The following is a 24,544-nucleotide window of genomic DNA, read 5'->3' on the forward strand; positions in this document are numbered from 1 at the left end:
GCCTATTTCAGTCTTGACTCTAAGACATGGTGTCCAGTCCAACTCTCTATTCCATTCAACTACTTTCTTTTGTGTATGATCCACTGGTGGGCACTCAGAGGAGAAGAGGCCTTCCTTTTCCCTCTTCTTTGCATCTCTCTAAATTCAGCCTGTTCAAAAGCTAGCTGTAATTGTGGTCTCTGATTCTTTGCCTTGAAACTGCAGTAAGCCTCATCTCTCTGTATAATTCATGTGGCTTTTGTATAATTAGCTATGTTTTCATGTTGACATATTATCTCCTCTTTCAGTTGATTCTGTTGATTTTATATTTACCTTTATCAAGGCTAACATAGTGCCTGTCCCACATAAATGTCCACAAAATATTTAACTTATTTATGAATAATCTTTTCTGCGAATTCATGCCTTTTGTCCTACCTAAGAACAGACTATACAGATGAACTTATAAGTGACCCTTGGCTTTAACCAGTAATGTTGGTTTGTTGTTTTAAATAATATTAGAACTAAAATCGCTCACCTATTGCACAATGGCCTGTGTTTGCTGCTACCTGTCCACCTTTCTCAGTTCTCTTCTCCATCCCTGTTGCCCTGCCCTCCCTACCTCCCACCACCACCAAAGAGACAGTACATCTCCAGATCCTGAACTAACATAGTTCTCTGATCACACCTCTTTTTTCCCATCTTCCTTAATCTGCTGTGTCTTTAAGGTAATTCCCCTTAATTGTTGATTTAATTAATTTCTTGGGGCCTATGAATTGACTCTCCAAGCTCTGTTTATTTCTTCTGCTATATTTTCCTTAAGTAGAAAACAAGTAAACCTCTGATTTTTGTTTGTTTACAAAGCAACTAAAATTTTGCTACCTACTAAAATTTAGTAGCAACTTTTTAGTAGACAAAAGAGTCTACAGACTTTTGGGCATGTCTATAGACAATCTCTGTAGACCAGCTAGCTGCCAAATGTAATGGTAGGTAAACATCGACCAGGTTGGATTTCATACGGTTAACATAAGCAATGGTTCTTTTGCAAAGAAAGATATGGAAATTGGAACACTAAACTTTAGCAGTTGCCAAATGAAGGGTTTCAGGAATCTGAAATACCCTGTCCCTGACTCTGTCAAGAGGCTCATACTGATACAAACACCAAAAAGTAAAAATTTCTGTCAAATGTGATGTTTGATCTTGTAGACTAGCTTGTGTTTGACCTGCAGTGGTCAGTGGAGCATGACATTGTAAATGGAGGACAGCGAGAGAGACTGTTTACCCAAAACCTGAAGCAAAGGCTGTGTTTGGAACATACAGGATGGAAAAAAATATATCGCCATGGCAACAAATTACTTTTATATTCACATAAAGCAAAAATAGATCTCTCTCTCTGTCTCTCTTTCTCTTTCTTCCTCTTTGAGAAGCACATATTTTAAAGTGGATGGAAGATTAAAGGTGATATGCAGAAACAGCTGCATGAATATATTTTCATTTTTCTTTATTTAGTTTATACTAATGTTGGTATCAATCTGAAAGACAGAATTTTGATCTGAAAGTATGTCAGTTTCAGAGAGCAGGAGCAGCTTAGGGGAGAAATGTATAATTTAGTCAAAAACTCTATTTTGACTTAATATAATGATGGCGGATTTGAACTTATCAAAACAAAATGTTCCTGGCATCAGTCACCAGGAAAAATAATATTCCTTCAAGTATTTTTTCTTTCTATTTGAAAAGCCCCAAAATGTTTTGCTCCTTCTTTTAGCTAACAAAGAAGAATTCCTCAGTTTAAATTACATGAAGGTAAATGATATTTTCAGGAGTTATTAGATCAGGTTCTTCTTTTTCTTTAAATTCTCAGGAGTTGTTGCACAGCATGGTGACTGCTATGGAACATTGGTATGGAGTTTCAGGAGAAATAAGGGTGATAGGATCCAGTTCCTCTAGCAGAGTTCTTGGATGTCAAGTCCTGATAAATCCCCACCGCCTCCTGGGTCCAAGCTCTCTACTGGCTTAATTGGGTACCACTAACTTGTCCCAAGAGAATGGGGAGTGACACCTTGTAAGTCAACTAACATAAGGTAGATGTTTTTGATGATACATGTTGTTACATTTTATTTCTCTTAAAACATTATTTTCAACACTTAACAATAATCCTTATTTCCTTTGTGAAATCTAAGGAAGATACCTCACAAGTTTCTTCCCAAAGCCAGCAAACTATTTGATCAACCCTGTGAAACTGTCACTTCTTATAAAACAAAAATGGCCCAATATTAGCAGTTTCATAAAGTTTTAACTTAGTAAGTATCATATCCACTATAATGGTCATGGGACTACCCCCCAAATCACTGAAGTTATTGATGATTCACTTCAAATTCATCACCATCTTCTTTTTGCTTTCATAGACGAGAGGTGAAAAGCCTTCACGTTTAGCGATCAGTTGTGTTTCTACCCATCTGACTAGGTACAGCCAAATCTAAACTCATTATCATCACTTACAACCTAGCAAGCTTACTTCTCCTGGAATGTCTGTTTCAGCAATTGGCACTCTCACAGAAAAATCTGGGAGCAATCCTCAATTTCTCTCTCTCTCTTTCTCTCCTTCAGCTCTCAGCACTTATAGTCACTGAGTTTCATCAGCGGCAACTTTCCTTTCTCAGCCTCAACGATACTGATTGCTGCTATAATTCAGGACTTTATCACACCTGCATTAGTGTACTAGTCACACAAATAGTCTCCACATTTGCATCTCCTCATACACAAATTCGAATTCCGCTGTTGTCAGAGTAGCTTTGCTAATATTACAAATCTAAATATCCCTCTGCTCATCAGAAACTTCATGTTTCCCTATTGCCTAAGGATAAACTCTCAATAGCTAATTGTACTCACCTTGGAGCACCAGGTACTTTTATTGTTAGCTTCATTTGCTTATCCTGGCTACCATCCCTGGAATAACTTACCTCACCCTATTCCATCTTGCCCAGCTTGGAAATCCCTAATCATCATTTAGGACCAAACCCAGGGGCCATGGAAACTTTTAGGGGGAAAAGAATGAGCTTATTTCATTTGTTTATAGTTTATTTCTATTTCTTCTGCTTACTTATAACCTTCATTTATTTTATAGTAAGTTTTTGGACACTTTCTTATTTATTTACAACAGCTTATTATATTTTGTGAATGCATTTCTTTTCCATTTTTTTTACATTCAGATATCTACAGAATATATTTGTATATATAGTATGGCTTGGGGATCAAACTATTTTTTTCCCCAAGTAGAGTTACTTGTCCTGAAACCGTCTTTTCTTTATTGTTCTGATAAAAGTTTTACAGAAATTCTCTAATATTTTTCATTGATTTCTTCTGTCTACATAAATCAAACTATGTCATTAAGGCTTTAAAATATTTTTTAGTATTTGATAAAACAAATTCTTACTACTTACTCTTAACTATCTAAATGTCCTTGACTATTTTCCTGCATCTTTTCTTCGAAATAAACCTTAGAATCAGTTTATCAAATTTCATTTGGGTTTTAATTAGAATTGCTCTCTATGTATAGAGTAATTTGTTGAAAGACAATTATTTCCCCCATTCAATTTCCTTTAGAAAAGTTAACTGACAATAAATATGTAAGTTCATTTCTGTAGACTGTTGTCACTCTGCCTTGATAACTGTGGCTTTATACCAAGCCTTGCAACCTGATAGCATAAGAGCTGCAATTTCATACTTGTTTTTCAAGAATGCTCTGACTTTTCTAGCTCACTTGCATTTTTATATAAATTTTAGAATCAGCTTTTTAATCACTTCAAAAAGCCTTATTAAATTTTGATTGGGATTGTACTGAATTGTTCAACTAATTTGAAGAGAATTGATATTTTAACAAAATTGAGTCTTTCAACCCACAAGTATGTTTCTGTTTATTTCAGTCTTCTTAAATGGTTCTTAGTAATGTTTTGTAGTTTTCAGTGTAGAAACCTTGTGGTTGTTAAATTTATTGATTTTTTTCCTCACAGCCCTAAATTTTTAATGCTATTATACATCATGCTTTTAAATTTCATTTATATTTTTATGTGAATAGTTTATAGAAATTCAATTGATATTTTCATATGGTACAATTTGTCTTCTGTGATCTTACTGTATTCACTTATTAGTCTTAATATTCCTTTTGCAGATCTCTCAGGATTTTCTAGCAACACAACCATGTGATCTCTGAATAAAGACAGTGTGTGTGTGTGTGTATACTGCATATATATAACATATATACATTTATATACTGCATAATGAATTTATACAATGATAAATAATGTAATAATATAATTTATTTTTCTATTTATTTATTCTACTTCTTACTTCATTACTAAGGACCTCCAGGGCAATTTTGATTAGAAGTGATGAGAATGAAACCCTGTCTAGTTCCTGATTTTAGGATAAAAATGTAAACTATTTCACCATTATATCATTATATATAGTTGTAGCTGTATGATTTCTGTAGACATACTTTATGAGATTGAGGATCTTGCATTCTATTGTTGATTTTTCTGAAAGTATTTTTTCTTGTATCATGAATGGGAATTGAATGTTTTCATGTTTTTTTCTGTATCTCTTGAGATAATAATATAATGATTTCCTTTATCAGTTGTTCAATGAATTATGTTGATTGGTTCTTGAATACTAAACACATTTTGCTTCCTGAGATAAACTTCACTTACAATACTGTATTCTAGGTGTTTAAAAATATTTTATTCATTATATTTATTATTAAGTATTTTAGACATCATATGATAGATTTTAATATTCAATGATTAATTACTTTAAATATATTTCAATTTATTAAATTTAATGTGCTAGTTATTAAAAATTTTAAATTGACTATACATTCAGATAATATGGAATATTTATTAAATATTCTACTTTTACTTTTATTCAAAATACTTTTAAAAATATTTTCCAGGATGTGATTATTTATATTGTTAAGGATTTTTGCATCTGTATTCATGAGACACATTTGTCTCTCTTTTAAAAATGTCTTTGGTAGTCTTCTAGACAGATAAGAAAATGTTGTTCCTGCTTCTGTAATTATCAGTAGAGTCTGTGGAAGATTGGCATTGTTTCTTTCCTGAATGTTCCTTAGAATGTACCATTAACACCATCCTTTGGGAACAATTTTAATTAAAATTTCAATGTCTTTAACAGATATGGGGGTATCCAGACTTTTCATTTATTTTTGTATATATTTCGTGGAAGTTGGTAAATTGTTTTTAAAGGAACTTGTCAGTTTTGTTTGTCTAATTTATTGCCATAAAGTAGTTCACAGAATTTTGTTATTATCATTTTAATATTGAGGGGATCACTGGTGAAGTCCCCTATTTCATTTCTGATATTGGAAATTGTGTCTTCTCTCTTAGTTTTTTCCTTGATTAACCTTGCTAGGGGTTTATCACTGTTATTAATGTTTGCCAAACCTACTTTTGTTCTTGTAGATTTTATTTTTTGTTTGTCTGTCTTCTCCACTTTTAAAGTGTATTAAATTTGGACCAATAGACAATGATATATTTCTCTATTTAGATATTCTTTAATTTACCTCAACAATGTTTCATAATTTTCTGTGTAGAGATCTTGTGGCCATTAAATTTATTTTTGTATTAGTTTTTGTTGTTGTATATGGTATCCTTTTTATGATTAAAACTTATTCCTGATGAATTACAGAAATACAAATAATTTGATATTATCAACATATATAAAGTGATGTTGGGAAACTCATTTTTAAATTCTAACTGTTCATCTGTAGAATTTTTGGGTTTTCTACAGGCAAAATTTTGTGATTTGTGAGTAATAACTTTTGTTTCTTTGTTGTCAATCCTTATAAATTTAATATCTTTGCTTGCCTTATTGTTTATATTAGAATTTCTAATAAAATACTGAAATAAATAATGTTACTAGATATGTTTGTCTCATATCAATCTCAAATGGAAAGTATTTACTATTGCACCATTACCTATGGTATTTACTAAAGGTTTTGAGCAGATATTTGTTTTCAAATTGAAGAAATATCCTTTCCCTCCTAATTTGTCAGAGGAGTTATTTCTAAATAAAAACTTGGAGAAATTAAAAACTTGAATAAAACTTGAGAAGGAGGGAAACTTACACAAATATGGAGAAAGGGTGTTATGTGGAGAGAAAACAGTCCATGCAGGCCCAGGGGTGGGAGCACACCTGAAATGTTTGAGGAACAGCAAGAAAACCATGGTTGCTGGAGACAGGTGGGAATCAAGAGGGAGCAGGAGAACATGATGGAAAAGGATGGGGATTGGGAAGGACAAGATATGACTTTTATATTAACATAAGCATTGCGATTTGTCTGTTGCTAATAGGAGTCAAAGACAGAAGGAGGGAGGCAGAAAACCTGAAATCATTCAATACCTCTATTTAAGTATTTAATATTAAAAGAGTCAATATTGCAGAGATGTCCCCAAATTAATCCATAGATTCATTGTAATACTAATAAACATCCCAGCAAGGTTTGAGAGTAGAAATTATAAGCTTATTCTAAAATAAATATGAAATTAGAAGACTAGCCAAAATAATCATGAAGAAGACTCATGTGGAAGCACCTCCATTGCCAGAAATCCTTAAAGCAAGATAATTAAGACAGCACAGTGATGATGCAAGGATGGAAATATGACCAATAAGCCAGAAGAAAATGGCCAGAAATAGACCCACACATGCAGACATTTGGTTTGTTACAAGAATGCCTCTGCAAGGCTATAGGAAAACAATGGTTCTTTTAATAACTGGTGCTGAGCCAGTTAGGTATCTGTGTAGGAACCTACTTCTTACCATTCCCCAAAGCAATTTTTGATGAATTGAAGTCAAATCAAGAAAGACGGCCAGGTGTGGTGGCACATGCCTGTAATCCCAGCTACTCGGGAGGCTGAGCAGGAGAATTGCTTGAACCCGGGAGGTGGAGGCTGCAGTGAGCCAAGATCGCACCATTGTACTCCAGCCTGGACAACAAGAGCAAAACTATGTCTAAAAAAAGAGAGAGAGAGAGGAAGGAAGGAAGGAAAGAAGGAGGAAGGAGGGAGGGAGGGAGGGAGGGAGGGAAGGAAGGAAGGAAGGAAGGAAGGAAGGAAGGAAGGAAGGAAGGAAGGAAGGAAGGAAGGAAGGAAGGAAGGAAGGAAGGAAGGAGGGAAAAAATTATAAGACTTTTGCAAGGCTACATAAAAGAATATCTTTATGACCTTGGGATATGCCAGGGTTTTTTAAAACGGGACAAAAAGCATTAACTATAAAGGTAGAAATTGCCTTTAAATGTCATTAAAATAAGAACTTTCATTCATCGTAAGACACTCTCAAAGACTGAAGCATATATATATATATATGCTTCTCTATATACATATATATGTGTGTGTATATATATGTGTATGTATAGAGACAGAAAATACACATAGTGTGCGTATATATCTCCATTCAAATGTATATATAATATATATACCTCCGTGTGTGTGTGTGTATATATACTCTAGTCTTTTATATATACATATACACACACACACACACACACACACACACACACACACACACATATATATCCTAGTACCATTTACTCTTCTAAGTGTTTATAATTGATTTGATTTGTATCTTTTCATGGATTTTTTTTTTTTTCTTCATAGGCTATGGTGTTCAAGGTAGCCTTTTGTTTATAATAATTATTATTATAATAAATGTGACACTTCTAGTAACATACAAAGCATTCTATTTCATATGCTTTTGGATATATTTGTGGATGAGTATACTAAATATGTTCTTTTTACAGCCCTTCATTTGTCAGTAAATTATTAACAATTATTAATACTGGCCTATATTCAACCTCAATAACTTAAATAACTGAAAAACCAGTTTTACGTGGCACCTTCAACTCTTGAAGTTTTCTTTAGCTGGGTCACTCCCTCTCACAGTCTTCTTTGCTTCTGTCAGTCACGAGCAGCACACAGTCTGGTAGAAAGACCACAGTGGTCTTGCCAATAAAAAATGACCATTAAAATGAAAGCATCTGACTTTTTAAAACATCATCTCTTTCTCTCCCTGCTTTCGACCTCTGCCTGTCCAGCATTACTCCCAAATGGCCGCTGCTTATTGTTTCCTTCTGAACATAGCTTTGATAAATGGGACAAAAATCATCTTTTTCTCTTGCCTCCACTTCCACAATTTGATTAAAATTCTGAAGATTGAGTAGGGAATTTTATGAATGACCATTTATCATATACAAGATCGACCTTTCTTTTAGTAGCAGGGTGAATTCATTTATTGTTTCCTTTCATTATTATTGCTTGGCTGACTAAATAAAAGCTCTTTGGTTACAAATTGTTCCCTACAGAAAAAAGAAAATCAGGACTTCTTGAAGTAGATAAACTGAGGTGATAAATTGTATAGCATGTGATGTGCTTCTATTTAAAAAATAATAATAATGTTCCTATTTGTGTCATTCTGGGATTTCCAGACCTCTTAAGAGATGTTTAAAGATTTGCATAAATTACTTTTTTGCTGTAAAGTTATATGGGTTTTGACAAATACATTGTAGCAAGTATCTACCATTACAGTATTATATGGAATAGTTCTACCAGTCTAAAAAATTATTTATGATCATGTAGTCAAAGCTTTTCTTTCCCCTGTGGAACTTCTGGAAAACACTCATCCGTTTACCATCTCCATAATTCTGCCTCTTCCATATGGTCATGTAATTGGAATCATATACTATGTAGCCTTTTTAGACTAGCTTCTTTCACTTAGCAATATTAATTTAAGATCCATCCTTGCCTTGGCAGTTTTGATAGTTCAGTCTTTGCATTCTTGATTAGTTTCCACTATATGAGCATACCACAGTTTTTTCATCAATTCACCTTTGAAGGATGTCTTGGTTACTTTCAGTTTGAGGTGATTATAAATGAAGTTGCTATAATCACTTATACGAGGTTTTTAGGTTTTCAAATCAGTTAAGTAAATACCTAGTAGCATTATATTGCTGGATGATATGGTAAGACAATGTATAGCTTTACAAGAAACTGCCAAACTGTGTTCCAAAGTGGCTGTACCACTTCTCATTTACACTAGCAATGAATGAGAGTTCCTCTTGTTCCACCTAATTGCCAGCAATTAGTTTTGTCAGGGTTTTGTTGTTGTTGCTGTTGTTTTAATTTTAACCATTCTAAAAGGTACATAGTGCTATCTCATTGTTGTTTTAATTTGAAATATGCAAATGATAAATAAAGGGGAACATTTTTATATGTTTATTTGGCATCTTTATTTCTTCTTCAGTACAGTGTCTACATTTTTGCTCATTTTTTAATTAGTCTGAGCCTTTTTCATTTTTAAAATCTACTCTGATAAATCAAATAATTTGTATAGTTTTCCACTAATTGACACTGCATATTCTTACTCTCTTAAAATTTGGAGAATTGTTCCCAGATGTACTTGAGGTGGTCACTATTCTCTTATTTTGTAAAGTTAGAAAATATAGTCAGGTAAGAATCGTGAGTACCTTTATTCACGACAAAAATAAAGACTCAGGGACCATCATTCCATGCTGGAGAAGAGGTAGAGGTTAGGGAAGGAAATAGAGTTGTTTAGCAGCAGGAAAAAACAGCAGTCTGGGCCCCAAATGCACAAAGATGTGATTGCTTATGAGCTACTTGTGAGAGCCGGGGCAGTGTGTCTACATACAATCAACATTAGACTGGAGATGAGCAAGTGGAAAACAATGTTCTTTATTACCACAGCAGTTTGCCTTAAGTCAAGTAAATAAAAAGAAAAAAGAAGCATATCATATGCTCACTTATTTTCTAGGCACTTTCATGATTGTTTCCCCCAAATCAAAGATTTGAAGCTTGTTCTGCTGCCAGGATGATTTCTACAGCCAAGGGTGCAAATTCACCAGACCTTGGCCAAAAATCAGTGTCTTCTTCAGATACCCTCAGTCTCTGCACTCTTACTAGCCATGTGTGTATTAGCCTCTGCACTCTTATTAGTACCCACTGTTACTGCCAGTCCTGTATCTCCGCCCTTGGTGCATACGGCCTATGGGAAAACAAAATACAGATCTCAATTTCCAGAATTACTATGCTAGAGAGATAATCAGAGGCGCCTTTTAGTCTTCTACTGGGATACAGCCTAGACACAAAAAGAGAGGTTGCAGGTAACCTGATGTCAGGAGTTGCAGACCAGCCTGGCCAACATGATAAAACCCCATCTCTACTAAAAATACAAAAATTAGCCAGTCGTGATGGCACATTCCTGTAATCCCAGCTACTCCTGCTGAGGCAGGAGAATCGCTTGAACCAGGGAAGTAGAGGTTGCCATGAGCTGAGATTGCACCACTGCACTCCAGCCTGGGCAACAGAGTGAGGCTCTGTCAAAAGAAGAAGAAGAGGAGGAGGAAGAAGAAGAGGAGGAAGAAGAAGGAGGAGGAGGAGGAGGAGGAGGAGGAGGAAGGTTGAAAATGACTTTTATACAAAATTCTTAACCCAATATTTAATATCATCATACTCAACATTTTCCTAATCTGATAGGTGAAATGGTATCTTCTTTAATTCGAATTTCCTTGATCACTATTGAGCTAAACCTCAATTTTTATATTTTATCTTCTGTAAATTGTATATTCCAGCCATTCAATTATTTTTTAAGTTGAGTTATTGTTTTGTTTAGTAAAAATTATTTATATATGTTGGATGTCATTCCTCTATTGTATGTATTGTAAATATTTTCTTCTAGTCTGCTTATATCTTTTAACTTTGTAATGTCTTTTGGCATAAACTTCATAAACTTTCAATTTTATAGTCATATTTTTCTGTGCTTTTAAAAAACATTGGATATGTGTGTGTGTGTTAAGAAAATCCCTCTTCAGGCAAATGACCAAGAAATAATTTATGATATTTTCTTGAAACAATGGATTTAAATTGCACTCTTTAAGTTATGTGTATATTCTTTATCAGATATAGTAAAGTTTCTCAACCCTCCCTGCCAAAAAAAGAAAATGACTTTTAGAGTCACCAGGTACTACACCCTATGAGATGCAGTCTTCACCTCTCCTTTCAGTGTCTCCCACAAAATGTGTTTATAAGCCTCACTTGTTCCTACGTATGCTATACTATCTCCCTTTCCAGACGTGGCTGCAAAAGTAGAGGAGACTGGGTAATATTCAGCAGTTTCAATGGAGGCAGAAATAAATCACCTCCATGACACTGCACTGTTTTTTATCTGCTGAGCTTTAGCCATGTACTGTTCCCTCTGCCAGGAATGCTCTCTCTGGTGAGCTATCCAAATGCTGCCATTCTGGGAAAAATCTGACCAAATCTCTCCTCCTTTAAAATGTCTTTCCATAGGGATCTCTCAAATTCCTAAACTCTTGTAGAACTTGCAGTTTAACCATTACTGTCGTCTATTACCTATGTATAGATACACACTCACACACACACACACACTCTGCAATGTTTCATATGTGTTATCTTTGCTCTTCTATGAGATAGCAAGGAGTCTATGGCTTTTGCAGAGCAAAATAATTTGTGTTATTTTCTATAACATCCTTCAAAGCTGAGATGGATTTTACTCACAATAGGCACTAAATGAATAATATTAAGTAAATTTATTCTTAGTATCCAGTCCAGAAATCACTGTGGACAATTCTTACGCCATTCTTCAAGGTAGGCCCCATAAAGCCTCTTGACATTTTTCTATGTCATGCACTCTTTATGTTTACATTGACCAAGTACCTATGACAATGTCATATTATTGTATTATATACATAATATATTAGCATCTAATACACTGTGATAGACGCTGGAGATAAAATGATATATAATGTATTGTCCCTTCCCTCAAGAAGTTCACAATTTAGGCTTAACAGGCCATAATGTGGTACTAAGTAGAGCTCATATTGCTAGCTAATTTCCAGGCTACCAATTTTATTATGAATCTTGCAGGTACAGAGTTTGGTGTCCATTTGGAGAGGCACAATGTGAATAGATTGTGACAGGGATTGCAAACATCTGGTAGACCCAAGCAGAAATGAAAAGCTCCCGTTCCTACTCCAAAAGATAAACATACTTGGTAAAATAGAACAAAAAACATATAGTCAAACTTAATAGTAAGAAAGAGGAATCTTCAGGTGCTAAACATGAGAAAGGAACTCCAGTCTAGAAGTGGAGTTGCCTGTCTTTGAGGACTGAACATACACTGAAGACAGTTGGATTTCAGCACCCTCCCAGGGCTGGAAGTGGAGGTTGTGGGCCCAGAGACAAAGGAGGAGCTGTAGTTGGACTCTGCGCATAAACATAGACCCCAAGAAGGGACTGTAATAAAGGTAAACTAAGATTTGAATATTTTATACTATCTTGAGGATTTTGGAAAAAAAGTTCAAAAACATAATTTATAGAACAAATTGAAAAAGTTGGCTACATCAGTAAGTATTACCATTTTATTTTGCATTTCTCTGATTATTAGTGAGAAAATAGTCTCGCTCTGTCGCCCAGGCTGGAGTGCAGTGGTGCGATCTCGGCTCACTGCCAACCTCCATTGCCCAGCTTCAAGCGATTCTCTTGCCTCAGCCTCCAGAGTAGCTAGGACTACAGGTGCACACCACCACGCCCAGCTAATTTTTTTGTACTTTTATTAGAGATGGGGTTGTGCCGTGTTGGTCAGGCTGTTCTCGAACTCCTGACCTCAAGTGATCCACCCGCCTCGATCTCCCAAAGTACTGGGATTACATGTATGAGCCACTGCACCTGGCCAGGAATGCCATTTTTTAAGTAAACACCAAGAGAAATTCTTACATAACTATTAAAAAGACATATATATTTATTGAATCATTATTTATAATTGCAAAATATTAGAAATGATCTAAATGGCCAGCTGCTGAGAAATAGATAAATACACCATGCTATGTTCTTGTGATGAAATACTGCGGAGGAGAACTACAGCTCACTGACTGTTTTTGTCAATAAAGTTTTATTAGAAGACAAACATGCTTCTTCATTCACCTTATAGCCTATGGCTGCTTTTATGCTGTAACGGCAGAGCTGAGTAGTTGTGACAGAGACTATGTAGCTCACAAAGCCTAAAATATTTATGATCTGGCCCTTTACAGAAAATGTTTGCTGACTCTTGCTGTAGAACAATTGAAGATAAATGTTTCTGCATGAACAGATTTCAAAAATAATCTTTTTTTTTCTTTTTTTTTTTGGACGGAGTCTTCCTCTGTACCCCAGGCTGGAGTGCAGTGGCACAATCTCGGCTCACTGCAAGCTCCGCCTCCGGGGTTCATACCATTCTCATGCCTCAGACTCTGGAGTAGCTAGGACTACAGGCGCCCACCACCATGCCCAGCTAATTTTTTTTTTTTTTTTTTTTGTATTTTTAGTAGAGACAGGGTTTCACCATGTTAGCCAGCATGGTCTCGATCTCCTGACCTCGTAATCTGCCCACCTCAGCCTCCCAAAGTGCTGGGATTACAGGCATGAGCCACTGCACCCAGCCTCAAAAATAATCTTGAGTGAAAGTTACAAGTATTCAGAACGATGCACACCATTTATTTTATTCCCATTAATTTGTAAAACAAACAGAAAAGCAGTATAAGTTGGTTATAGAAACTTTTTTGCCAAAACTTTTATAAAACTCAAAGGTAAAAATTGTCATCCAATTCATAATAGCAGTTCCAATTCTGAAGTAAGAGAAGATAAAAGGACTGAAAGGATCACAAAGAAGAGTTCAGTTGGTCTGAAGGCTTTTTCTTTTGTTTTCTTAAAATATATTTAAAAGAAACTTAACAAATATATCAACTTTGTTAATTCTGCATAATTGATATTTGTTATATTTTCGCTGTTCTATTCTATATATATATATTTTTTTTTTTTTAATAAAAAAGGGGAAAGATCATCTTAGTAGGTTCCAGAAAGCCTGGATTCTATCTCAGAGCTGTCAAGGTTTGGCTCATACCCACCTGGCTGTTGCCATTTAAGTGCACACCAAGTCCCTTCCAACTCCCAGGACTGACATCTCTTTGGCTAGCAGCTTTCTCTGACTTTTTCTGAACCCAATCAGTCTCTGCACGTAGTAGGCTGAAGTGTCAAGTATTAACTTCCACTCACCCAGAAGACCCTTCTCAATGGCTGAAGAGAGTTTGTGTGTATGCTCTCAGCAGGACCAACAGTGAGAGAACCCTGGGGTATGTGTCCTATGTCGCTTCCCAGAGTTCCAACCCAAAAGTCAGTTGCAAACAGTGAGAATTTATTTGATATTATGTCTGGTACTGCCTCTTTTCCCTTTCCCCTACTGGTGTTTCCTGGAATTATTTTCCAAGTGAACTATTGCACTCAAATTCTTGTCTCAGCATCTGTTTTTTGGGGAAATCAAACTAAGACGGTATTTTACACTTTATAAAATATGATCACACAGCTGGTTCCTCAAAGATTTAGAAGCAGAAACACCATTTGGTCCAACAATCCCATTACTGGGTATATACCCAAAGGAATATGAAGCATTCTGTTATAAAAATACATGCATGTGTATGTTCATTGCAGCATTATTCACAATAGCAAAGACATGGAATCGACCCAAATGCCCATCAATGATAGACTGGACTAAGAAAATATGGTACATATATACCATGGAATACTATGAAGCCATAAAAAGGAATGAGATCATGGCCTTTGCAAGTACATGGTTGGAACTGGAAGGCATCATTCTCAGCAAACTAACACAGGAAAAGAAAACCAAACACCACATGTTCTCACTTATACATGATAGTGAATGATGAGAACACATGAACATTTAGGGGGAACAACACACACTGGGGCCTGTTGGAGGGTGGAGGGTGGAGGGTGGGAGGAGAAAGAGCATCAGGAAGAATGGCTAATGGATGCTGGGCTTAATACCTAGGTTACGGTATGATCTGCGCAGCAAACAACCATGGCACATGTTTATCTACGTAACAAACCTGCACATCCTGTACATGTACCCTGGAACATAAAATAAAAGTTGAAGGCAAAAAAAAAAACCTGACAATAAGTAGCCATTTAATATCTTTGGAATAGCTTACATAAAAAGACTGATAATATCAGAAACACGCTCACATATAATTTCTCTAGTTACATCTTTGTGAAGTAGGTTGGACAGGGCATATAATTTATTCTATTTTACAGGAGAAGAAACCGAGGGCTGAAGAAGTTAATCTCCCACCACCAATAAAAAACAGAACAAATAGAATTTGGACTAAGACGCAAGTCTTCTGACTTTCAGGTCGAATCTTTCTATTGTGCTCTTCTACTTGAGGACATCATTCTCAGCCCTCCATTTCCACTGTGTAAATGTAGGCTGTATTAAGAGACCTTGAATCTGTAACAAATGGTGCCACTTTGATTTTATTGTAACTGCCTTGGAAATAGTCACACATGTGTCCTAAGAGGGCTTTGTGTGTTCAGAGGACTCTGGGGTTTTCCTGAGTGCCGGCTGGTGAAAATGCTTATTTAGACGATTCTTTGGCAGCAACAAACAAGGTGCATAGGCTCCCAGTTTCTGTAGGAAAATTGCTGGTGAAACAGACTTTCTTCCACTCTCCTGTCTCAAAGTTTCCAAGGTTCACCTTCAAAGGGTGGCGTGTCAAGCTTCGTGAACTAATTGCTTTAGCTTTGAGGTGCTGCAGCTTGTTAAAAATTCTTACTCCTTATTGATTCCCTGTGGCTTTTCAAAAAGGAAGGACACTTTAAATCCAGCATGTGAAGAATCTGTGATACAATATCATCAGGAGTTGAAAGCAATTAAAGTCCAGATTTCAAAACCCATTGCTGCAAAATGTTTACTTGTCAGATCTCATTTGTTGACAGTGTTCAAACGTGTGTAATTTCTTGCAAGGCAGACTTTTAAAATGTGAGGACATGGCAGTAATGAAGAAAATTTGTACGGTGGGTGAACTGTGAGCTGGAGTGTTTGAGCTTGACCTGGTAAAGTCAACACAATGCCGGCATTAGTATTCAGATGAAATCTCAGCTCCTGTGAACAAGCTGCCATGCAGTCAATTTGTCAAGATAAAGCTTCAGAGCCTTGTTCTGTGTCTCTTCTCTCTAATAACCAGAACTTCCAAGACAACATAAGAGGCGATTTCAAGGATATTGATGACAATCTTCTTTCTGAAAAGGTTGCACTGAATATACTGGCAAAGTGCTTAGTCAAGCACTTTATAATTTACAAAGTGTCCTCTCTGAATTTTGCTGTTTGCTCGGCACGATCATTCCATGGAGTTGAGAACATTTTTCAAAAATGTTGGATACTGATTCTTCTACTGATTATTAAGTACTTTATACATGGAAAGCACATAGAAAAACTTTTGATTGTGGCTAAAAACAAGGCAACCTAAGCTTTGGGACAGTCTGGCTGTCCTTCATTCTGTGAACTTACTCACTGATCATTTAGTTAAATTATCATCCTATCCCCACGTTCTTAACTACATTTGTAAAGAGTAAATGCTGGGCCAGGCATGGTGGCACACCTGTAATCCCGGCGCTGTGGGAGGCTGAGGTGGGAGGATCACTTGAGGTCAGAAGTTTGAGACCAACCTGGCCAACATGGTGAAACCTCATCTCTACGAAAAATACAAAAATTAGCTGGTGTAGTGGTGCACACCTGTAATCCCAGCTACTCGGGAGGCTGAGACAGGAGAATTGCTTTAACACAGGAGGCAGAGGTTGCGGTGAGCTGAGACTGCGCCACTGCACTGCAGCCTGGGCAACAGAGCCAGACTCCGTCCAAAAAAAAAAAAAAAAAAAAAGGAGTAAATGCCTATTGCACTAGAGCTGGCTTTAGAGGAGTAAGGTGTTGACCCTAAGTAGTGGTTAGGGGCACGATCAACTCAAGATAACCCTTCATGGGTGATAATAAAATCATTATACCTTTGTCTTTCTATAAATTCACATTTTTATCTCAGTCATCCTTACCCTAGTAAAGAATTTCTCAAAATGTATTCCAAAGAGCTTTATGGATGTCAATGGTTATGACTTGTTTTTTTTTAAATAAAATTAAGGTATCAATAAGTATTATTTGCTTTTTAAAATAAAATAAGGTTAGTGGTCAAATAAGTTTGAGAACTGCTTGTTTATACAAGTTTAAGAATTGCTGGTTTAAACTAAGTTGAAAAATGTCTCAATGTAGGATTCTGCAGAGCATTTAATGGACTCAGATATACTGTACTCTCCAGAAGAGATCATAGATAGCAGTGTTTCTTAAACAAACTTACTCATTAAGCTCCTTTACCTGGATCATCTCAAGGACTGACACTCTGCAGAATACAGTATGGGAAATACTAACTGGGTATTAGAAAAGAATAAAATTCCATTGGCTTCTCTTAATTAGGTCTTTACCCCATGCCAATACACTTGGTAGCTTTAGTTTATCCCTAATGTTTTCCATTTTTTAAATTTTTTTTTAAATTTTTGTACTTTTTAAGGTAGAGTCTCACTTTTGTCACCCAGTCTGGAGTGCAGTGGCGTGGTCTCAGCTCACTGCAACCTCTATCTCCTGGGCTCAAGTGATCCTCTCACCTCAACCTCCCGCGTAACTGGGACCACAAGCGGCACCACCACACCCAGCTAATTTTTTGTATTTTTAGTAGAGATGGGGTTTCGCCATATTGCTCAGGCTGGTCTTAAACTCCTGAGCTCAAGTGATACACCTGCCTTGACCTCCCAAAGTGCTGGGATTACAGGTATGAGCCACCACACCTGGCCATTTTCCAATTTTTCTATGAAATTTTCCTGGAAAAAAAATATAATTTACTTGCATGTTGGTTTGTCCAGGAAATTGAGGTCTTGTATCCTTGATGCTATCGAAATTCATGTCACTCTGTAGGGTTACAAAGTATTGAAGAGGAAAACTGAGAACTCAAAGTGCTCATTTCCAAAAGTAGTATTTTCATTGAGTCCATTACGTTCCTAAGCTGTAATTTGAATGTAACAAAAGTATAATATACATGTCAGACATTTTACCCCCTGACAAACCAATGTGCATAGAAAAAAATTTGTGAGAAAATAGCAGACCAAAGCTAAAGAAGAGGAAGCAACTATAGTATTTTATCGCAGGGTGGCACAGGCAGTTATATTTATTAAACACATGACAAATAGGTACCAGATGCAGGGATACAGATGGAAATAAACGTCCCTGGTCCCCATTCATCAAATTTGTTGTCCTCTGAGAAAGACATGAGTTCATCTGATCATTACAGAGGAGATGAGTGTGTTGAAGGAGAAGCAGAGGGTTTTGTGGATGTGATTGGCAGGTGGACCTAACCAGCACAGTGGGTCAGGGAGGGAATTTCTCAGGAAATGACATTCAGGCTGGAGTCTGAATCTTGAGCTCTGAAGCGGGTGTCAGGACATTCAGAACAAAGTGGATTGTATTTGCAAAACTTCACATGCTAAAAGATGAGAGAGGTCCAGTCAGTAGCAAGTCGTTCTTTGGAGGTCCTCAGAATATGTCACAGCTACTTGATTCCTCCTTACATGCCGGTCAGAGGCATTCACTATCCAATCAGTTATCATAGACCTACTATGAACGAGATTCCATAGAGCATACAAAGGATGTGTAATATACTTCAAAGTAATTTAAGACTCAGGAGCAAGCTACCAATGAATGAAGAAAATAAGGCAAAGACAAATAAATATTCAATGTCATTAAAGAGCATGCGGAATATAAGAGATAGTGGTGAAGCTAGGTCAGTCCACTCAATGGGTCAAGTTGAGGCCATATGTCAAGGATACCTGCAAAGCCATGTCCAGGTGCTTACAGAAAACAGACTCTAGGGTGTTTGAAAATGTGCTAGGTACATGCTAAAACAGAACCACTGTTTAAATGCTGAAGATAGTTTCTATCTGATAAGAGGTGATGATCCAATACACCTTTAGAGGACTGTCTTCCCTTGTTCAGGCAAACCCCTTTCCTTGGCCTTTTCATTATAAAAATGCAATAATAATAATAATAATAATAATAATAATAATATAGACATATTATTTAAATCTCACAATACCCATGTGAGGAACATACAGTCTTACATTGTTTAATGATAGAGATACTTTCTCAAAAATGCACTGTAAGGCAATTTTGCCCTTGTGTGAACGTCCTTGGGTATACTTACACAAAGCTGCATAGGATAGCTTACTACACACCTATACTATTTGTTATAGCTCCTAGGCTACAAACCTGCACAGTATGTTACTGTACTGAACACTGTTGGCAATGGTATTTGTGTATCTAAACATAAAAAGGTGCAATAAAAATACAGTATTACAATCTCATAGGACCACCTTGTCATTGACCGAATAGCTCATGACTATATTATTTTTATCATCCTCACCTTACAGATGCGACTGTAGAGAGGTTTATCAACTTGCCCAAGGTCATATCGAATTTGGAACTACAATACTGGTTTGCTAACTCTAGAACCTGCTTATCTGAGTTTCCTGAAGTAACTTTGACAAATTATCCTAAAGTAGGTGCCTTAGAGAAACTGACTCATAATTCCAGAGACCAGAAGTTCAAATTCAAGGTGTCAGCAGGGCCAGGCTTCTCCCAGAGACTCTAGGGAAGATTGCTTCTTGTCTCTTCCAATTTTTCCAGCTTCTGTGGAATCCTTTGGCTTGTGGCCATATGACTCCAATCTCTGCCTCCAGGTTTACACTGCCTCCCCATTGTCTGTCTGTCCTCTTTGTGTTTCTTAAAATAACACATTTCATTGGATATAGAGACCAACTGTATAAGCCAGAGTGGTCTTATCTGAAAACCTTTAACTTAATTATATTTGCAAATATCCTTTTTCCAAATAAAGTGACATTCAGAGTTTCTAGAGAAGTGGATATAGACCTATATTTTTGGGGATCACCATTCAACCCACTACTCTACCCTTACCCAAAACATCATGCCATTCAATTGGAGACGTGGTCCAGGCAACTAAAACTACTTTGTGGTAACAATGTAAAAGATTGTCTACGCTGGAGGCAGACAGCCCAGTTAGCACTTTGGGGAAAATGTGTTTTGTCTCCGGAGGAGATGGGGATGATGGGGAAGATGCTATGGTGTTTATTTCCCACTGTGATTCCCATAGCCAGAGCTCGTGGGAACGTTTTCAAAATCAACCTTATGAAACTCTGGACGAAAACAGAATGATTTAGGGATCCAGGGCTCAAGTGAGGTGCAAGTTTGGGGACTATGCACTACTTCTGAATGGAATGCACACCCGTCTGGCTCACAGAAGAACCACTGTTGTGAATCGCATTCTTTGCATTATAACTTACGATTGATAATTGCTTTTAAAAAGTCTAGGCTTTGGAATATGCATTTTCTATTTCTTCTATTTTTCATGAGCTCTCTAGACATACTGTCATCTCCTCTGAAAACAATAAAGGTATTGCCTCCTTTATAAACACACATTTTGCTCGTTCATGTTTCATGATTTGTCACATTATGTAGATTGTAAGCAGTAACTAGGGTAATGGACATAGCACAGTTGAGCCTCGGAAGAAGGGCTGATTTGCATACAGCGAGGCCAGCAGCAGAGCAAACAGCCCTAAAGTTACTGCAGCGATTTCATAATTTGAAGGATGATGATGATGGTCAAGACCAGCTTGAAGGAAGAGGCCAGGGGACAGAAGTCGGCCCTTTTCATCACCGCACACTTTAACATGTAGTCCATCATAAATAAAGTAGATTACCACATTTGTCACATTTCACAAACAAAATTGCCTTTCATTTTGGGTGGTTTATTTCCTCTTTGGTGAGTTTTTCATATCTTTCCTGTGGCTTTCCTATCTTTCTTCCTGCAATCTCAGTGTTGGCCGTGATAACACATTCACTTTCTCTTCATTAATTGTCATTCCACAGAGACATGAACACAGAAGAATACAGACAAGTCAGGGAAGCCCAGAAGTCCATTATAGAAACAGAGGATGGGGGAAATATCAACAACAAAAATTAAAATGTCCCTAAGTAAATGCACACTGGTCTATAGAGCATTTCGAGGTTTGTAATCAGGCATGTGAGTAGGGAAAGGTGTGTCTGGAGTCTCTAAGTTGCTCTCACTTACAGTCTTTCATCAATGATAATTAATTTGGTGTCCTCACTGCAGAGCGTGATTCTCAGAAACTACAGTATCTTACTGTTTAGGTAGTTTTAAGTTTTATAAATATAACACAAACAGTTGCTACAGACCTGTTTTCTGAATTAAGGTTTTGCTTAAGCAGGCAAGAGCCATCCTGAGCCTTCATGTCTGCCAGGAAATATTAGGTCACACAGAGTCTCCTATCTGACCTTGGCATGTTGTTGGCAATAGCCCTAGATCTTTTTATCTTGTCTCTAGCAAGAAAAGAAAATAAAGACAAAAACAAAACGAATATCGTAGCTGTTGCAAACTTTATGTCAAGTTAATATTTTAATTATAATTATAAAAGTAGTATACATTTACTATACATAACTTAAAAATAAACATGGAGAATAAATTGAAAAACCTGTAATACCACTACTTAGTGGTAAACTGTGGTAATAAGATTTTCATATATTTTTGGTAGTAATATCTTAAATGTATATATGTATATACCATTTATTGAATTCCTGCTGTGGATGGGACTAGAATAGTCATTTGACAAAGGATCTCTCATATAAATTCACAAAAACGTTCTATTAGACAAATTCTATTCCTCTGGTTTTATAATGACATCCTGATGCCCAGTGAATTTTCAGAGAATCTCAACTGAAAAAACAGTAAAAATGTCACTAAAAGAGTCTAGCTCCAAGCCTCATGCTTCTAACTTCAATGCTTCATTGTCTCTTATGTATGTATCTATACATACATACATACATGCATAACAGTATTTGGAACTTAGAGTCTTTTATTTTGATTTTCATGATGGCAATCACAAGCATTTCCCTCTGTTATTAAATACTCCCAGAAAATATTATTCTGATGGTTGGATAGTGTTTTACTGCATGAGCATCTCAGATTGTAATATTGTAATGCGCATCAGTGAACATAAATATTTGGCCTCTGATTGGTTCCTTAGGATATACCCCCGAAGTATATTGTAAAAGTTGTGAATATTTGTCAGATTCTCAACATTTATTCCAAAAGTGTAGGACAGTAGCTTATCCATTATTAAACATTCACTAAGCCAAAAGTCATTCACTTGGGGTGTGGGGCTGAGGGTTAGGTTGATAAGAAGCAAGAGGAGAGAAAAGAACAGAAAAATAGGGGAAAGCTGCTGAAGAAGTGAAGGAGACAGGATGAGCTGGGAACCTGAGGCACTGCTATGTTAATGGCCTGTGTTTTTCATCTCCTTTCTTTGGTAAATCCATCAAATCTTCCTTTACATACATCAAATCTATCTTTACATATCCCCCCTCGTAGCTCTGGTTAATTCTCAAATTAAGGTTTGAAGCGGCATGAACCGTCTAGGAAAAGGAAAGGAAGTTTGGGAAAAGGGTCCTACAGAGAAAACATCAAAGTTACCACCTGCCTCTGCAAGCTCTTGCTGCCGGCACTGGCCACGCTGTCATTTTGTACAGCCAGAAGAAGAGCTTGCCCGACACTCCCAAGCCACTGTTCATGACTCCTCTTGGGACCACTGCTGATGAGATCAGTTTCTTTAAGACAGGTGTGGCCAGATGGTCCTATTCCTTCTCTTTTGCTAAAATTCTTACAGAGGAAAAGATTTCATGGTATAGCCTTTATTTGTCAGCAAGGTCATCAATCTTTACTGTCAAATTCACGTTATCCTAAGGCTTATTCTTCCACGGGGTTACTGAGATGCAAGGCTTCCAAAGCACTATTTCCAATCTCTGGTCTCTATGTTAGTCACTGATATCTGGCCGTGGGCTTTCTGACTGTGCTGACTTGAGTGTTCCTCTTGTATCTGCAGCCTGTCTCCTAACTGCAGTCCCCTTAATTGTCCCATAAATATGGCCATCCAGAAATGAGTTAGCTTTGATGTCTGGTACCTTCTCCTTTACCCTGGAAACCTAGGCCTCTGCCCCTGTGTTTTTCTTTGTGTGCTTTCAAAAGCTAGTAAATGACATCATTTGATTCATCAAACAAACAACATTGAACAGCTATGATGTGCCTGCCACTCTGTTATTCTATTTCTGTTTCTAGAAATAGATAAAAGAAGAGGCCATGATTCCTGCCCTCAGGAAATGTTTAGTGAGTCAGGGAAAAATACAAATAAATAATTACAGTAGATTTGTATAAGTAAATTATTAGACATGGGCCCAGAGTACCACAGAGAAGCATCCAAATTAGATTGGGAAGTAACGGAGGGTTTGCCGAGGAAATGGAAGGAGTTCTGAATGATACACAGATGTGAAGCAGGAGGAGAGGGAGAAAAATGTGTCCGTGAAGAAATGACAGCAGGCGAGCAGGCAGGGGTCCTTGAGACCATGTGTGTAATAGGTGGGGTGGCCAGATTTAGCAAATAAAAATCCAGGACACCCAGTAAAATCTGAATTTCACATAGACAGCAAATAATGTTTTCGTGTAAGTATGAATACATCTCATTTAATATTTGGAACATACTTATACTAAACCACTATTTGTGATTTATCTGAGATTCAAATTTAATTGGGTGTCCTGGATTTCATTGGACCACCCTAAGTTGATGGAAAATGGCTAGTGATGTATGGACTGCAATAAGAAGTGAATAACGGAGTGGCCAGAGGACAAGGGCGGGCATCAGATCATAAAGAGCCATTTAAACATGTCCCCAAAAGCACTAGAGATCATTGGCAGGTTTCAGGCAGGCAATAATGATCATATTTGCATGTTCACGGTCACCTGGGCCTCCATCTGGGGCATGAGTGCAGGAGGCCAGTCTGCTGGGGTGCCCCAGGTGAGAAATAAGGATGTGTGAATTGAGGCAGTGGGAGAAGGGGAGCCTGCACCTCCCAGGGCTATTTGTCCTTCTCCTTCTGTGTACTGATTTTCCAGTGAGGTCCTGACAGTTTACCCATAAGAAGAACTGCCCAAAACACCTTTGATATTGACCCAATGTGACCAGAAATCTTAGGTGAAGGGCGCCCAGTCTTTGTAGGTGAAGAATTCACTGACAGTAGAAGGAAGGTAGGTTAACACTGGCTGTGTGTGTCGGATGGGCCTAACAACGCAAATTTAAAAAGTAATTACAGTGCATTTTTACACATATAAGGTCAGGCACGGGCTCAAGTTTCCGCAGAGAAGGTAGACTTGGGCAGGACTCTTCATTTATCCTTTGAGGTACCAGAACCCCTGATCTTATGGAGTATGACCAAGGCCATATATCTGTTCAGGCTCAGAGACTGGCCTGAAGACCAGATCTTCTGATTGAGTGCCCTGTCAATACCATCACTTGACTTTTGTTTTTGTTTTTGTTTTGTTGTTTCTTGGTTACTGATATAGTTTGAATATTTGTCCCCACCCAAATCCCATGTTGAAATGTAATCCCTAGTATTGGACGTGGGACCTGGTGGGAGGTGATTGAATCATGGGGGTGGATTTCTCATGAATGGTTTAGCA

At 37.0% G+C, this 24,544-nt stretch overlaps 1 protein-coding gene across 6 annotated transcripts in view; it reads right to left on the reverse strand.

Annotated features, from left to right (window-relative positions):
- The window catches only part of LOC105486013 (replication factor C subunit 3), a 701,449-nt gene that overhangs the window by 542,176 nt on the left and 134,729 nt on the right, over nucleotides 1–24,544 (reverse strand). The window contains exon 8 of one of the 6 annotated variants that reach the window (XM_071081649.1): nucleotides 6,828–7,002. The exons of the other annotated variants lie outside the window; for them this stretch is intronic. Within the exon in view, the coding sequence (XP_070937750.1) occupies nucleotides 6,843–7,002 (160 nt within the window). The 3' untranslated portion in view covers nucleotides 6,828–6,842. Of the gene's footprint in view, nucleotides 1–6,827; nucleotides 7,003–24,544 lie in introns of those variants that run through there. 6 annotated transcript variants of the gene reach the window in all.

This window comes from Macaca nemestrina, chromosome 16 (assembly GCF_043159975.1).
Source record: "Macaca nemestrina isolate mMacNem1 chromosome 16, mMacNem.hap1, whole genome shotgun sequence".
NCBI lineage: Eukaryota > Metazoa > Chordata > Mammalia > Primates > Cercopithecidae > Macaca > Macaca nemestrina.